Raw genomic sequence first — 15,417 nt, forward strand, 5'->3', positions numbered from 1 at the left:
ATCTGGATGATTTATTTTTAACCAAAAGCCCCACTTGGGACAAATGTCGTAAATTAGCTTTGGCTAGACACACTATGATACAAACACCGGATGACTGTCTCACGCTTGTCTATGTTTCTGTATTTGTCCCTATTCAAATAAACCTTAAATAATAATAATGTAGACGTTAAGGGAGTGAAGGCTACTCCTGCAAACACAATGATGGGTAACAAAGAGATTTGAATATGGGCGGTACAGTCGTGGTGCGTGTTTAAGCTTATGGCTCCTTGGCTGAGCAGCCCTAGCAGCACGAACCGCTGACCAGCTCATGTTTCAACTGGTCTTGGCAACTTTTCTTTTTTCTTTCTTTCTTATACCTCCCTTTTATGTATATTTAATATACATAAACCTCCTTCATCCTTACATACTCATCCTTCACATACTAGGTAAAACCAACCCAAATGGAACAAAAATAGCTGGGCCTCATGTGTTCCATTCACACGTCCCCAGCCCTCCATCAGACGCCTGGTTGCTACGGCAACACAAGGTGCTGAGTCTGCGCCGCTGGGACTATTCCGCCGTGATGGGGAGGGGGGCCTCTCGGTTCTTCATGGTGTCGATGAAGGGGTACATGCACTTGTCTGAACCCATGAAGCGGTAGGTGACCACGTTGGATTCCCAAGGCAGTAGTCTGCGAAAGAAAAAAGGGCAATGTCGTTAGCCTAACGACCAGGAGGAGACGGGGAAATTAGCTAAATGTCGGTCGTCTGAGGGAGACTCGAGGTGATTCATGTAATTGGAATCAAGATGGCAGAAAGGCCGTTGGAATCGCCAGGTTCTGGGTTTTATCCCCAACGTCTACACTGCCTACATTTTATCATATGTAATGAGTTGTCCTTGCTCCTTAATGGCCTGGCTTTGGATACAATCACCTCACCTCACTGCCTAGTACCACCTAGTGGACAGAGTGAGGCTGCACCTACGCCTCAACTCCCTGACGAGTACCACATACTACCCCGACACACTCCCTATCTGCGTAGTGAGTACAGTGCCGCTGTACTTACGCCCGGGACAGGAAGGGCAGGTAGGTGAGCCGTGGGATGCACACCAGGGGCTGGTCGATGAGGATGGCGTTCATGGCCTGCTCCACACAGTACTGGGGGTCCAGTGGGGGCAGGATCATCTCCACCTCGTCCCTACACACACCAACACAAGACAGCGTCAGGCTCTGTGGAGGACCCCGATGGCGTTCATCCCGCCATACAGATCGAATTACTCACTGCCACATTGATTAGTTGGAGATTTATTTTTTGTAAATTCTAATACTCTTTTGTAATACTGATACGGCAATTTATTGATAATTGCCGTGACAATTTCTTTATTGAAACATTCATGCAATCTTAAATTATTTATGTTTTTTCTCTGACCTTAAAATTGAATCCCCTTTTCTTTAAACAGTTCACTCACCTGATCTTACAGCCTTTAAACATGCCCGTGTCCACGATGTAGGGACACACCAGGGTGGTCTTCACCCCGTCCACCTCCTCAGCCAGCAGCTCATGGGCCATGGATTCATGGAAGCCCACAGCAGCGAACTTACTGGCACAGTAGTCCTTGGGTCGCACCACAACACAGTACAGGTACAACTTACATTAGTACCACCACTTCACTTTGGGGACGTTTTATCTAGACACTGGCATAACGAAGACAAAAAAAAGGATTGAAGGTTTGAGGGGGTAATCGAACCAACACAATCAAAGCCAAAATGGTTGTGTTGTGGTTCAGTATTACATTTCCACTTTAGGGCATTTAGCGCTTTTATCCAAAACGAGTACATAAGTACATTTGTCAGAAGAAAGAGAAAACAATAATTCGCTGATGGTACAATATCAGTGCTATACTGGATGTCATAAGAGTGAAGAACTGTGTGAAGTGTATGTATTTATGTATTTATTTTGATTCGTCCCATTCCCCGTTTCCCTCCCAGCCAGCCTCACCTCAACGCAGGGCGTGCTGAAGAGTCCCAGGACGCTGGCCACGGTCACGATGTGGCCGTGGTTATTGGCCTTCATCTGAGGGAGGAATGCCTTCACTGTCTGAGGACACATACATACATACATACATACATACATACATACATACATACATACATACATGCATGATACATTCATGACACACACACACACACACACACACACACACACACACACACACACACACACACACACACACACACACACACACACACACACACACACGTTACTAGTAACAGCCATGTGAACAGCTTGCAAGGCTTGAAAACGTTTCCTGCAGCCCCACATGCTGATATCGAAGCATTGGGGTTTTCTATTAAGAAGATTGCAGAAGGAATCTAGATGCATTTGACTCTGGGGAAAAAGCTGTTAATGCTTCACAATGTAAAAAAGGCATGACTCATACCGCACAGTAATCGGGGCTTTGTATTGTATTTTATTGTATGTGCTGAGAAAAGGACTTTAGAATTTCCAATTGGACGTCCAGTGGTTTTGCTGGCACACACAGTTTTTGGTTTGAATTCATGTAGTACCCTTATTACCACATAAACAGTGCTCAATTAAAGCACAAACGCTAGAATCAGATTTAGAAATTGCTCATGTGGCGTCTCAAGCGAAATATTTAATTATATCTGGGGCAAATTATAATCAAGATCATTTTATATTCTTTTCATAGTCACCACATGAGCAGATACCCATGCTTTCAATTGGCCTTCCATGGATTATTCTGAACCACGGTCCCAGCCCCACCCAACCCGACCCTCTTTCCTCCTTCAGTCAGCTAGAGACTAGGACGTGGTCCTCACCCAGAAGAGCGCGTGGCAGTTGACCTTCATGGTCCTCTCGATCAGCTCGTCGGGACAGTCCAGCATTCGCTTCCCCGCCACCACCCCCGCGTTGTTCACCAGGATGGTCACGTCCCGCCCCAGGTCGTCGCGTACCATCTCAGCAGTACGATACACCTCTTGGCGGCTGGTCACGTCCACCGTGTACGTGTGCGCTTTCCCGCCCATCTCACGCACCAGCGTGGCCGTGCGCTCGTTGGAGGCGGTGTTGGTGTCCCAGAGGACCACCTCCGCGCCGTGTTTGCTGAACTCTTGGGCGAACAGCTGGCCGAGGCCTCCGCCGGCGCCGGTGATCAACACCAGCTCCCCGTCGACCGGCTTGGTGCGAGGCCGGAGCACCGCCCGGAGAGAGTTGCGCAAAATGTAGTAGAGCACGTCCAGGAGCATCATCTGGAGATCCATGAGGAAAATCATCTTGGAACTATCGTTAGTTTCCCAAACGTGTTCTTCCGGTTTGAAAGTTAAAATGTAATGTTAAAATGTCAAACAGACAGCCATGCTGGTGTTTCCGTCCCCCGACCACCGATTCTTGGTTTTTAAGCACTTTTAAACACCAGGATTAACGGAATTGGCCTGAGCCACTCACGGATTCACGTGTCTCGTGAGCCGTGACGTAAGGTGGTGTGTATTTTTCAAAGTGAGGCCTTCTCGTGGCTCACTGTGATGAAGACCACAGTGAACCAAACAACAGTGTCCAGTGCTGATATGTCTGGAGTACCTACTGTAGATACGATGTCACACAACATTAACAAGCACATGAACACATTTAGAAGGCATTTCAGTCTTGATGATAGGTTTTCATTACTGTATTATCTATACCAAATAGAATACATCTAAATGAGATTGCTGTAGTCACCAAAGTGCCTTGCGTTAAACATTGATTCCCTTTTCCATATTTATTTTCCTCTCGCAGTTCTTCAATAGGCTATTCATTGACAAATATACTGTATAAAGTTTATTTTGTCCTGGAATTCCCTCCACGCAATAGGCTCACATGCCTTTACTATTGAACTTAAGAACATAAGGAGATTATCTGTATGGGCACAGTAAATCTCTTCCATACTTGCTTGTTTCGCAAGAATGCATATTTCCGATACTATGTGCCTGTTTGAGAACACTAAAGACATGTTCATTCGGCCAGCTCATTAGCCAAAGAGGCTATGTCTGGACACGTGAGGGAATGTTCAGACCAAGTGGTGTAAATTAAGGTTACAAATATAAAACGATATGGTTTTAAACAGCAGACTGTAACTATCTGAATATCGGGCCCCTTGGATGTTATCCTGTAATAGGGCATGCAGAGGATAGTTGACCTGTTGGCCTTTTAGGATAGAGGCCTCATGTTTGAATAGTTTTGTACATCCCTGAATGCCAAACATCGGTCTTTGTAACTCCTTTCTAACTCTGAGTGCAAAGTGAGTACAAATTAGTGAGTGTGTTTTGTGGAGCCATAGCCTGCAAGTTTTGACACTTTGCTGATTAACTAATCAAGGATGACTGATTAGATTAGCCACAGCTGGGAGCTGGCTCACTTCTTAATTCAAATGGAAGCAGCGAGGCTGTACTTAATTTTCTACTAATTGCTTCTGGACATTGGCTTAATTTTGGTGACTAAATAATGATGTGGGCATATCTGTAAAATATCTGTTCTAACCATTGCATATTTAGTTGATGAACCCAAGGGTTTATTATTTGTCATGTGCCGTCTCATCTGATTTATAAAACCCCAAATAATTGTGTGTTCTTTTGAGGCCACACATTGTCCATTGATATTTCAAATGCATACTTCAGCTGGCATGGATTATTCAGCAGTTATCTTACGTAATTGGATGTATAATTTAGGTAAACTGTACTGAGGGGATACTGTTGCCAACTATTGAGCAAGGCTTGGAAAGAGAAGAAAAGCCCTGTTGGAATCAAAAGCTTTAAGCCTTAATCACGTCAAAGTTAGCTTACAGACAAGTCCCACGTTGATTTGGCAGCAAGTGTGGATGTTTCCGAACCGGTTTCAACCTGCCTGTAGAACAAATCTATCAATCAATGAAACAATACAGAAATAGAACTGGTTATGTCTTGCAACGTGTTTATGTGTTTGTGGTCTTAGTTATTTTATGTGACATTATTATTTCAAAGCCCTAATTCTCGATATATGTTCTAATAATTGAACATTATTAGATGTTTAGTTACTTGCTCTCCCTGCGGAAACGGGCAAGACTGTTTCGCTGAGAGTCCTCATAATATGCACTGCTTTAGCTGTTGAGATAAGCTTTGAAACGTTGTTTTATGACATAACGCCTCTCAGTGTTAGCATGCAGACCAACCTGTTTCCAACCTGTCAGTCGTAACATTAATGCATACGTATTTATAAGTAACTACACATGAAGGCAACACTTATGTATTTAGTCGTATTTGCTATCTTCCAGCAGCTTCAACATATTTATTCCACCTCAAATTAGACGCTATTTTTTACATAATGTACAAATTGGTCAAATACTTCTGAATTCACTCCATCGCTAGAGGGTTAAGGTAGTGTGTAGGTAACATCTAAGCAAGGACATGCACAGAGTAGACCAAATAAGTAATCACTAAACTACAGAACGGGTCAAGCAGTTCCTTATAATTTAGGAATACTCTCAGCTCCCGTAACCTTCATGTGTCCAGAGCTCTGCTTCTATTTCTGGAAGGGAGTCTCAGCCTGTGTATAGTGTTTCTTATTGATTTAATATTTCAGATTGTTTGTCATGTCTCCAGGCTGTTCACTGGGGCGTTGCCTGGATGGAGGGCAGCCCTGACACATGCAACATGTCTTCCTTTCTGCTCACTGACGTACGCAACGCCAGCTTGCTGTGTTGGCTGCACGCCTCATCGTTCACGGCAGCGTTGTCTGCCTGTCTGTTGTTTACCCCTTGCCGATTCAGCCATTCTGTCTCCGTGTGTGGGTTTGGTTTGTCTGTCAGTCAGTCCGTTTCTGTTTTTGAACACATGTACATGCACAAATGCACACACATACACTGATGCACACACACGTACACCCTCGCAAAGCGTCACGCATGCACACACACACACGCCACACACATACACATGCACGCGCAAAAACACACACACACACAAACACACATACACACGCACACACTCACTCATGCACTCCACACACAGCAAGTTTGGAATTGGGAACAATCATCTGGGTGGAGTCCTTGAGATGTGTTTTGATTAGCCCCAATTGTGATTATACTTGCATGAATAATGCAAGTAGCGTTTTAATAAATGTAAAACATTTTCAAGGGATTCTGAACACATGACCCAGGGGGAGTCGTTGCTGGAGTGGAAGTCTGTATAGCAACACACTGTTCTGCAGTAACACCTTATAATACATGCCATTCATTCTACAGGGAACTTACATTACTGTATCCCTTCGTTATTATTTTCCCTGATCACATAAACATAATGAATGAATTCATGGTGCTATCTTCAATGATTTACAATACATAAAAACGTACAGATACTATGTCTGAGTGCTGATTGTGGTTGAAGTTTGTTGCACCATTTTCCCTTGTGTAGGCCGACCATTGAAAAGGTCAAGAGCTGAGGGAGTTTTCCAGCATTTTAACCACTCCATCACCCATGACAACTGCTGCAAGATAAATGCTATTTATGAGAAGTTAGTAATTCTATGTCTATTAATTGTATTCTACATTTTATCGCCACTTTAAATATTTCTTGACAATACGTTTTCCATAAAGCTGTATCCTATTTGACGAGGCAGATGTAACCTCGTAGCTGTGCTGTTATTGAAGCAAGACGACTGACTGCGAGCTGCAACATGCTTCAACGCTTAGTCTGCCACACAATATGCGAATTGTTCCATTTGTGTATCTAGGCAGAAGGAATGCGATGATCTTACACTAGGTGGCGATATTATACAACGTTAACCCAGTTTAAACAAGTGATGCTGAAGCCATGATAAAACATGTTTCTGTACAGTGGTTAGCATTCGGGATTTTTGTTGATTGTTGGCCTATATGGAAGTATATTATGAAACGGGATGTCTTCTCTGACCCAAACAGTTCCATATCCTTCTTTTCATTTGACAATTGCATAGACAAACAGTATATGAATGCAAACCGTTTGTTTCAAGAGAGAATATATGCAAGTCAATAATGATTGTGTGGAGGGAATGTAAAGTCATTATATTTATTTTGAGTCATCCAATGGAAACGTTGCCTTCCTAAAATAAATAATAAAAACTTGAGACACAGAGACACATTTCTACGGGACAAACGACTGGTTTCGTGTGAATCACAAACCAGTCACAGCTCCAAGAGGTTACCACATGCATTTAACAACAGAACATTGATACAGAAACTACAGCATAGAAAGTCAACAAGTAGAAATAGTACTTCCTTTTTTCTTCTTTTTACAAAACAAACAGCATTAGGACCTACAAACAACATTGTATAAGAGCTGGGGAAGGTAATTTTTTGTTTATTATCCAATTCCCCGGAAAATGTGTACTTTGCTTGATGGCTTAGGCTGGGTGGGTCAAGTCCACTGAGAAGTTCAAACACAAAAAAAATTTGCTCACTGATTCAAATGTTATGTTGATTGTATCCTTGAAATCTTAAACATAATTGCATTTGCATTTAGCTTTTATTTGCAACAAGTAAAACCCAATGTCGTTGATACAAGGTGTACTGAATTGACCCAGCCCATTGGCAGATTAAAGGAGTATGTTTGACACCACTGGCTGCACCAGTGTGCTTAGGACAGGCATGTGTTTCAGGCGGAACGACTAAAACATGTTAGCATGTAGTAGGTTGGCATGTAGCATGACCCAGCCCAGTGGCAGATAAAAGGAGTCTGTGTAAGACTGATGGCTATACCAGTGCGCTTGGGACAGTCATGTGTTTCAAGTGGAATGAGTAAAACATATTAGCATTTTAGCATGTAGCATGACCCAACCCAGTGGCAGATAAAGGGAGTCTGTGTGAGACTATTGGCTACACCGGTGTGCTTGGTGATGCCCAGTCATGTGGTTCCGGTAGAATGACTAAAAAAAATGAATGTTAAGCTTGAGGCAAAACAGCCGGACTAACTTTCCCTTTCAACAGCTCACTGAAAAGCCATCCGATACGTCAATTCCGTGTTTAGTATATATGTAGACTGGTACCAACAGCTCAAGGTATGTGGAGCAATAGACCTTTCATCCAGACTGTGAACAGGGCTTGGATGTTGCTGAATGGCCTGGGGAAGAGATGTCTGCTTGATAAAAGTACTGCAGGAGTTCCACATGACCATAGGGTCTGGATGACTTGTTGCTATCAGGTCACAGTATCACAGTCTAGAATTCAGTTGAGAGCAAAGTCACTATCAAATGGTCCTTTATGCTACCTCTACAAAAAGCTTAGAATATTACAACGCTAGAGTCGGTCAATACTTTACTTACGTCAATACTCAATCATTTTTTAACGTTTTGTGCGCACGCGTGGATGTGCATGCAGTGGTTAATACCATACACGTTGAAACGTCTGTTGTTTATGGTGCTGGCTGCACCGCCTATGGAAAATTGATTGTCGTTATTCTACAGGAATATTTCATTCAGAGAAAAAGGCTCCCTGACTATCTTAATACTGAAGTTAATGGAGGATTACTTGAGAACATGGACATTAACATAAACAATAAAAGACACTAATCTTTTCTGTCTTTCATGTCTCAGCCCCATTGATGAACTATGCCGTGCAGTAAATCCTAATGTCTACTCATGTCTGCTTCATGCAAAAGCCATGACGGTTGTTTTATTAATCAATGATCATTCCTAGATATTGATCATGATAGGTATAGCTGTGTCGCTGTCTCAGTAGATTGCAGTGAGGGTGCAAGACCGACGCATTAATAGTAAGATGCAAGATCCCGTAATAAATGCTAATAAATGTCATCTAAGCTAATTGTCATCAAAGGCCACTTGGGACATATTTTAGTTGTAAAATGGAACGTTGTCTAATTTTGAATACTAATATAATATTCTCTTGTTGTTTCATGTAGGCCTATGTTTCAAACATTTCCTCATTGATCATTTTATCAGTTGTGCTAAATAACATTGGGGCACTGGATTTTAGGGACATTCCCAGATACAAAATGGAAAAACACTTCGCGACCAAGCACAAGAAATGGACAACATGTAAGGCCTTGGTAAAACAAAAACAACGTGGTAAAAGTTAAAGTCCAGAGGATTTTCCCCATCTTCTGTGTATTATAATATTATCAGCCCATATCTTGCCCTATCTGCTCTGAAGGATACGGAAAGCCAAATATTGTTGAAACATACAAAAGTATCACAAATGCAACAGAAAGGGTTGGGGTAAGGGTTAGGGTTAGGGTTAGGCGTGTGTGTGGTAGGCCTACACCATCGTTGTGCTGCGTATTGTAGGTGGAAATACACTGTAGGTACGGAAGGACATCAATCGGTTACAACAACACACAGGACACACTCACACACAGGACACACTCACACACACACGCACGCACACACATGCACACGGCACAGCCACACACATCTCCAGTGGAAAAAAGCTGCTTCTTTGCTTGTCAATTGTGTATGATCCACATTGCTAAGATACCCCCCCTCCCCCCACCACCACCAAGCTGGCATGTAGAAAAACAGGGATTCTCTTACACACGCGCGTCCGTGCACACTTCCGCTCCCTTCCTGCTCATTGCTATTCCTTTCACGCTTGCCTCACTGTGAAGCCTGATCAGCAGCCTCTCTACGCTGAAACGCTCCAACTTTAGCGTCAGCTGAGAGGCGCGGGGATCAAATCATTCCATTCACATATCTAATTGATTGTGTCTCGGGATTCACGTCATACTCGGTGTTCCTGAATACCGGAGTGCAATGCGTGTTACAAAAAAACCCCATTGTTTAGTGATTTTAGTAATCTATCGAATTATTCAAAAGCAGACTTTCTTAAGAATCCTATGGATGAACATCTGGTTTTGCGATATAATGGCGATTGTATTAGGTGAATAATCAATGTGCTTGTTATTCATTACATATACAGGGAGGCTATAGATTCCTTGTTGTCTCTCTCGACTTGTCTTATCTGTGCAGAGTTCAAGCATTCACTTTTTTACACACTGCCTGTGTGTGTGTGTGTGTGTGTGTGTGTGTGTGTGTGTGTGTGTGTGTGTGTGTGTGTGTGTGTGTGTGTGTGTGTGTGTGTGTGTGTGTGTGTGTGTGTGTGTGTGTGTTTTCCTTGTACATGTGATACATAGGATGCAATCAGACCATGAAACCCCAATTAACATCGTGGAATTCTGGCAGGCAGCATCGCCATGGAAACAGGCTGTAGCTAAGCATGTCCCTTCAAAGATCGTTACAGTTTCATACCTGTACATTTCCTGTGGCCTTTTGGTCTGTGGGTGATGTATGCATTGCTAACATTTGTGTGTGTGTGTGTGTGTGTGTGTGTGTGTGTGTGTGTGTGTGTGTGTGTGTGTGTGTGTGTGTGTGTGTGTGTGTGCTTGTGTGTGTGTGTGTGTGTGTGTGTGTGTGTGTGTGTGTGTGTGTGTGTGTGTGTGTGTGTGTGTGTGTGTGTGTGTGTGTGTGTGTGTGTGTGTGTGTGGTTTGTGGTTGAAAAGGCTTGCAGTCACGTTTCAGTCCTGTTGTTATGGTATGAGAATGAATCCCTTCTTGGTCCTCAATGACACAATGTCACAATGTTTTTGGCAGGTGGCTGGCCAGAGAAACGGGGCAGCCTTTTTCTGTCACCCAATTCATCCATGCTGGAAGTCTGTCATCTTGTATTGTTTATGTCTTTTCAATGGATGTATCAGAAACATGTCTGGTATATTCTTATGCAGTAGTAATCCATATCTGTGCTTTTTTTGGTATGCTACTTCAAACGATAACTAAAAACAACAAGCTAACCATGTGCTTTCTTATGAATTTGGGACCAATGACGGAATCATGAGAGATTAATTTCTTGAGCGACCAATATGTTGTACCTGTATCACCGAGTCTTGCTCTACCACGTCACCCATCGAAATATATAGAAAAGACTGAACATGGATCCCAGACAATATTCACAGGTAGAGACCAGAGAGGAGGCACTCTCCGCTTTCAGCTTGACGACAAAGAGGCAAACAACATTACAGTCTGGAGCTTCCCAACACCAGCTTCTGCTTGATCAGCACACAGAACTTCAGATAGGACCATGTACAACTGATAATAATAATAAATATAATAATAATAATAATAATAATAATAATAATAATAATAATAATAATAATAATATTAATAATAACAATTATAATAGCACATTAGACTAGAGCATTTCACATATTCCTAAATTGCTAAATGTATCTTATCTATAGAAAAATAAATCAGGTAGGACAATCTGCAAACTTGTATACATACATTTCTTTTTAGGACATACAAGCAAACATTCACGTGTGTGTGCTTGTGTGTGTCTGTTGTGTGTGTGTGTGTGTGTGTGTGTGTGTGTGTGTGTGTGTGTGTGTGTGTGTGTGTGTGTGTGTGTGTGTGTGTGTGTGTGTGTGTGTGTGTGTGTGTGTGTGTGTGTGTGTACAAGGTAATGAGTAAGGCCAGATTTTGAGATGGAGGGTGCAAATAAGGAGGGTGCAAGCGTCTAGGTCCTTTCCCCTCTCGTTTCAACACCACCAGATGAGACAGAACCAGATTTTTCGACAGTAGGAGGTGAGGTTTCCCCTCCGGGGAATATGAAGAAGATGACCCATAGAAAGCTTTTTCGAAGTGTCCCCTCTCTCTGTCCCATCAACCATGCCGAGGAGGTCACCATAACATCTAATTTCCTGTTGGGAAACCCTGGAATACCAACCGATTGGGATTGCTTTCCTTTTTCTTGTGGTGGCCGAGTAGCAGAAGAAAGTGAAAAAAGGGGCAGTGACGTTCTCCATCTCGAGGGTCATTTCACCACAAGTGCTCACCACCAAACCTGAGGCTCCCGAACAATCTCTTGATTGTTCCATGTCCCAGCCTAGTGCGACACACTTTCTCACCCACCCCCACACCCACCTACCCCCCCCCCCCCCCCCCCCCCTCCCCTCCAACCCCGCGCTCTCCCTCCCGGCCTATGTTCTGTTATCTGTTGTTCATCCAGAGTGTTTTTGTGTCCCTCCGGAATGGTCCACCATGACACTCTCATGTTTGCGTGCTACACTTATTTTACCCCCCTTGTTGTGCTGGTCGTGCTCTCGCTCCCTGCCCTTGCTCTCAGAGACTCTCGTTCAATTTGTTCGGCGTTCCCCTCCCTACTTTGACTTTGCGCGTCGCGTCGGGCACCACGTGGTTCTCGTGGATCCCCTTCCGAATCCCCTCGAGGGGGAACAGACAGTTATGGCCCAGCATTTTCTGGGCCGTTTCTAGGTGGTTGGTGCCCCTCTGGTAGGTGCTGTTGATGCGGCACTTGGGGCTGGAGCCCGCCAGGAGGCGCTCGGAGGGGTTGGCGTCGGAGATGTCCCGCAGGTGCTCGTCGTCGTCCGTGTCGGCGTCGATGTACTTGCTGATGGACGAGTCGTGGAAGGTGAACACGGCCTGCGTCAGCGTGGTGCTCTCCGGGGACTTGGGCGGGGTCCTGCTGCTGGCCGTGGTGTAGACGGACGCCCCGGAGGTCAACAGTGAGTGGTCGGAGAGGACTGAGCTGTCGGACATGGGGGAGGGGCCACTGTCCCCGTCACTACGGCAACTGCCTTTAGGGGTGCGGTTTTTGGAAAAGTTGCTGGAGAAGAAGAATTTCGGTGTCTTTTCGGGGAAGAGAGTACCCGATATGGGCGTGAACACAGGCTCGTGCTCCAGGGGGGGCTGCAGGGCTGTCTTGGCACTGGCGCGTCCACCACCCAGGACGCTGGCAGGACTGTGGGAGAACCGCCTGCTGCCGTCTTGGAGGCCAAGGCCCACAGCTGGACTATGGGGGAACCGGGTGTTCTCCTGGAAGTCTGTGGCGCAACTGATGTAGCTATCGATGCTCGACAAGCTCTTCATGTCTCCCACCGCCTCCCTCGTGCCCATCATGGGCTGGCCCTGGTCTGGGATAGCTCCCAGCTCTATTTCATCCCTGTGTTTGCCAACTCGGGAGCTTTTGTCTTTTGCATTGAGATTTGGCTGGGATTGCGTCATGGCCATCTGGTTGTACATCTCCTCCAGCTTCTGGGCATTAAGCCTCTGAGGACTGGCGGTTCCATCTTTGCTCGGAGAGCCTAGCTCCTTGGCATTTAAAGAGTGATTGGAGCTGGTCTCTGAGCCAGCCCTCTTGGGAGTCCATTTCCAGCGGCTGGGGGACAGGTGGTTTTGCTGCGGTCGCTCGCTCTTCTCCACCACCACATCCATCAGCTCTGCACTTCGTGCAAAAGCCTCTTTCATGTTCATGGAGACAATGCTGCCGTTTCTCTTGGCCCTCTCCAGAGCCTCCCTTCTTTTCACAGCCTTCTCCTGTCTTTTCTGTTCCTTATAAAACTCTGAGAAGTTATTCACAATGATAGGAATGGGCAGGGCTATCACCAGTACTCCTGCTATACAACACAGACCCCCCACTATCTTCCCCAGGAGGGTTTTGGGGTAGATGTCTCCGTAACCCACGGTGGTCATAGTGATGGTGGCCCACCAGAAAGACGCCGGAATGCTTTTGAACTTGGTGTCGTCCTCATCCTTCTCGGCGAAGAAGACGAGACTGGAGAAGATCATGATGCCCATGGCCAGGAAGAGGATGAGCAGACCCAGCTCGTTGTAGCTCCTCCTCAGGGTGAAGCCCAGAGACTGCAGGCCAGTGGAGTGCCGGGCCAGCTTCAGGATGCGCAGGATCCGCATGATGCGGAAGATCTGCACCACCCGCCGGACATTCTGGAACTGCAGCACGCTCTTGTTGGACTCGGTCAGGAATATGGTGACGTAGTAGGGCAGGATGGCCAGCAGGTCGATGACGTTCAGCGGGCCCTTGAAGAACTTCCACTTGTTGGGGGAGGAGAGGAAGCGGAGCAGGTACTCCATGGTGAACCAGGCGATGCACACCGCCTCCACGTGGGCCAGCTGGGGGTTGTCGGTGGATTGGCCGAACTCATCGGTGTCCTGGAGCTCCGGGAGGGTGTTCAGAGACAAGGCGATTGTGGACAGGACGATGAAGAGGATGGATATGATGGCCAGGATCTGAAACACACAAGGACATAAACGCGGATCAGGATAGTATAAGTAGGATGTACCTGAAATATTTGTATTCATAGTTCTTACAAACATTCCCTCCCTTTGACCAACACTACCGTGGCGCTGCTTTGATTACAGTGTCAACCTGGTGCCTTGAATGCCATGTCTTCCCATTACAAATGTTCAGGAGTCTGAGTTTGACTTTGAGCTAATGGATGGTGACTGACACAGTTATTAATTCATGACCCACTCATGAGACGAGAATTGCTCCTTTGCACATGAGTGAGTGTTGGAGGGAAAGATAATGGTTACTGTGCCATAATGCAAACCCTGGCTAAACACTCAAGTAAACAGCGCAATGGAAGGACACTTGAATTAATACAGAGGAAAAAACCTTTTCACAGAAGCATCATCGTAGGATAATCACATGAATCACTCATGGAACAAATTCTGTATCAGCTAATTTAATACACCACGGCACGGGTAGTAGACATAACTAGTGAAGAAGCAAGGTGAATAATGTGTAAGGCTATTTACAAGAATATAGTATGATCATGACATATTATGTTACAAACAAAGTTTGTGCATGCAGCATCATAATTACAGAATAACATGCCTTCTTTTGAATCAATAATACTTTTGTTTTTATATATTAAACACATACAATTATTTTAAAGCTCATATAATATAGGTTTAAATCGATTCACAATCCATTTGGCATGTTTTCTAACTGCTCAGTTGGAGTCTATGTCAATGTTATCAACGATAGCAAATTTGGCACTAATAACTATTTGCTTTTTGGCAGTTGCTCCTCCTGATTCTGTTTGAGCTTAGCAGCATCACTTGTGAATTATTGTAATGTATCTCTCATCATTTTTAATAAGTATGCCCCATCTCTTTCAGTGTGGGGATATGGATATATATTGTATACTAAACAATATAAATACTATTCTGAAGTAAATAATAATAATAATAATAAATGAAATTTATATAGCGCTTAATATGGTACTCTAAGACGCTTTACATATTGCCCTATCAAAACTATGTAAGACAGACTAGGAATAAAAGAAAAACAGAGGTTAAACATGAAGATTAAGGTGGGAGTTAGGTGGGGAAGGCTAGTGTGAAAAGGTATGTTTTGAGGGCAGATTTGAAAGAAGAGAGGGTTGGAGAGACTTTGATGTGGGAGGGGAGTGAATTCCAAAGGGTGGGGCCAGCAACTAAGAAGGCCTGATCACCCCAAGTCCGTCGCTCAGTCCGTGGAACTTGTAAGCACGGTGTAGGGTACATACAAGTCCAATTTGGTATTGTAGTTATGATGGTACAGCATGCTATAGCTTTCTAACACATATTTTGCAATAAAGTAAAGCGAAAATAACGCCTGCAAAAA

General features: G+C 44.5%; 2 protein-coding genes across 2 annotated transcripts in view; both read right to left on the minus strand.

Moving 5' to 3' along the window:
* Positions 1 to 549: 549 nt before the first annotated feature.
* On the minus strand, positions 550 to 3,271 carry LOC130402336 (retinol dehydrogenase 10-A-like). Its single transcript, XM_056606486.1, has 5 exons — positions 2,819 to 3,271; positions 1,977 to 2,075; positions 1,447 to 1,592; positions 1,044 to 1,175; positions 550 to 670 (listed from the first exon to the last, which is right to left on the minus strand). The coding sequence occupies exons 1-5, from the start codon at positions 3,269 to 3,271 to the stop codon at positions 550 to 552; spliced, it is 951 nt and encodes a 316-aa protein (XP_056462461.1).
* An 8,836-nt stretch (positions 3,272 to 12,107) lies between these two features.
* kcnb1 (potassium voltage-gated channel, Shab-related subfamily, member 1) overlaps positions 12,108 to 15,417 on the minus strand; it is a 22,529-nt gene continuing 19,219 nt past the window's right edge. The window contains exon 2 of the mRNA XM_056605507.1: positions 12,108 to 14,033. Coding sequence (XP_056461482.1) covers positions 12,108 to 14,033 — 1,926 coding nt within the window. The remainder of the gene's footprint in view (positions 14,034 to 15,417) is intronic.

The sequence above is a fragment of the Gadus chalcogrammus genome, chromosome 13 (genome assembly GCF_026213295.1).
Source record: "Gadus chalcogrammus isolate NIFS_2021 chromosome 13, NIFS_Gcha_1.0, whole genome shotgun sequence".
NCBI lineage: Eukaryota > Metazoa > Chordata > Actinopteri > Gadiformes > Gadidae > Gadus > Gadus chalcogrammus.

Coding starts and splice junctions, on each gene's coding strand:
- LOC130402336 (XM_056606486.1), bottom strand. CDS start 3,271: ATGATTTTCCTCATGGATCTCCAGATGATGCTCCTGGACGTGCTCTAC. Junction 2,076..2,818: donor ACTGCCACGCGCTCTTCTGG/GTGAGGACCACG, acceptor ATGTGTCCTCAG/ACAGTGAAGGCATTCCTCCC. Junction 1,176..1,446: donor TTTAAAGGCTGTAAGATCAG/GTGAGTGAACTG, acceptor TGGTGTGTGTAG/GGACGAGGTGGAGATGATCC.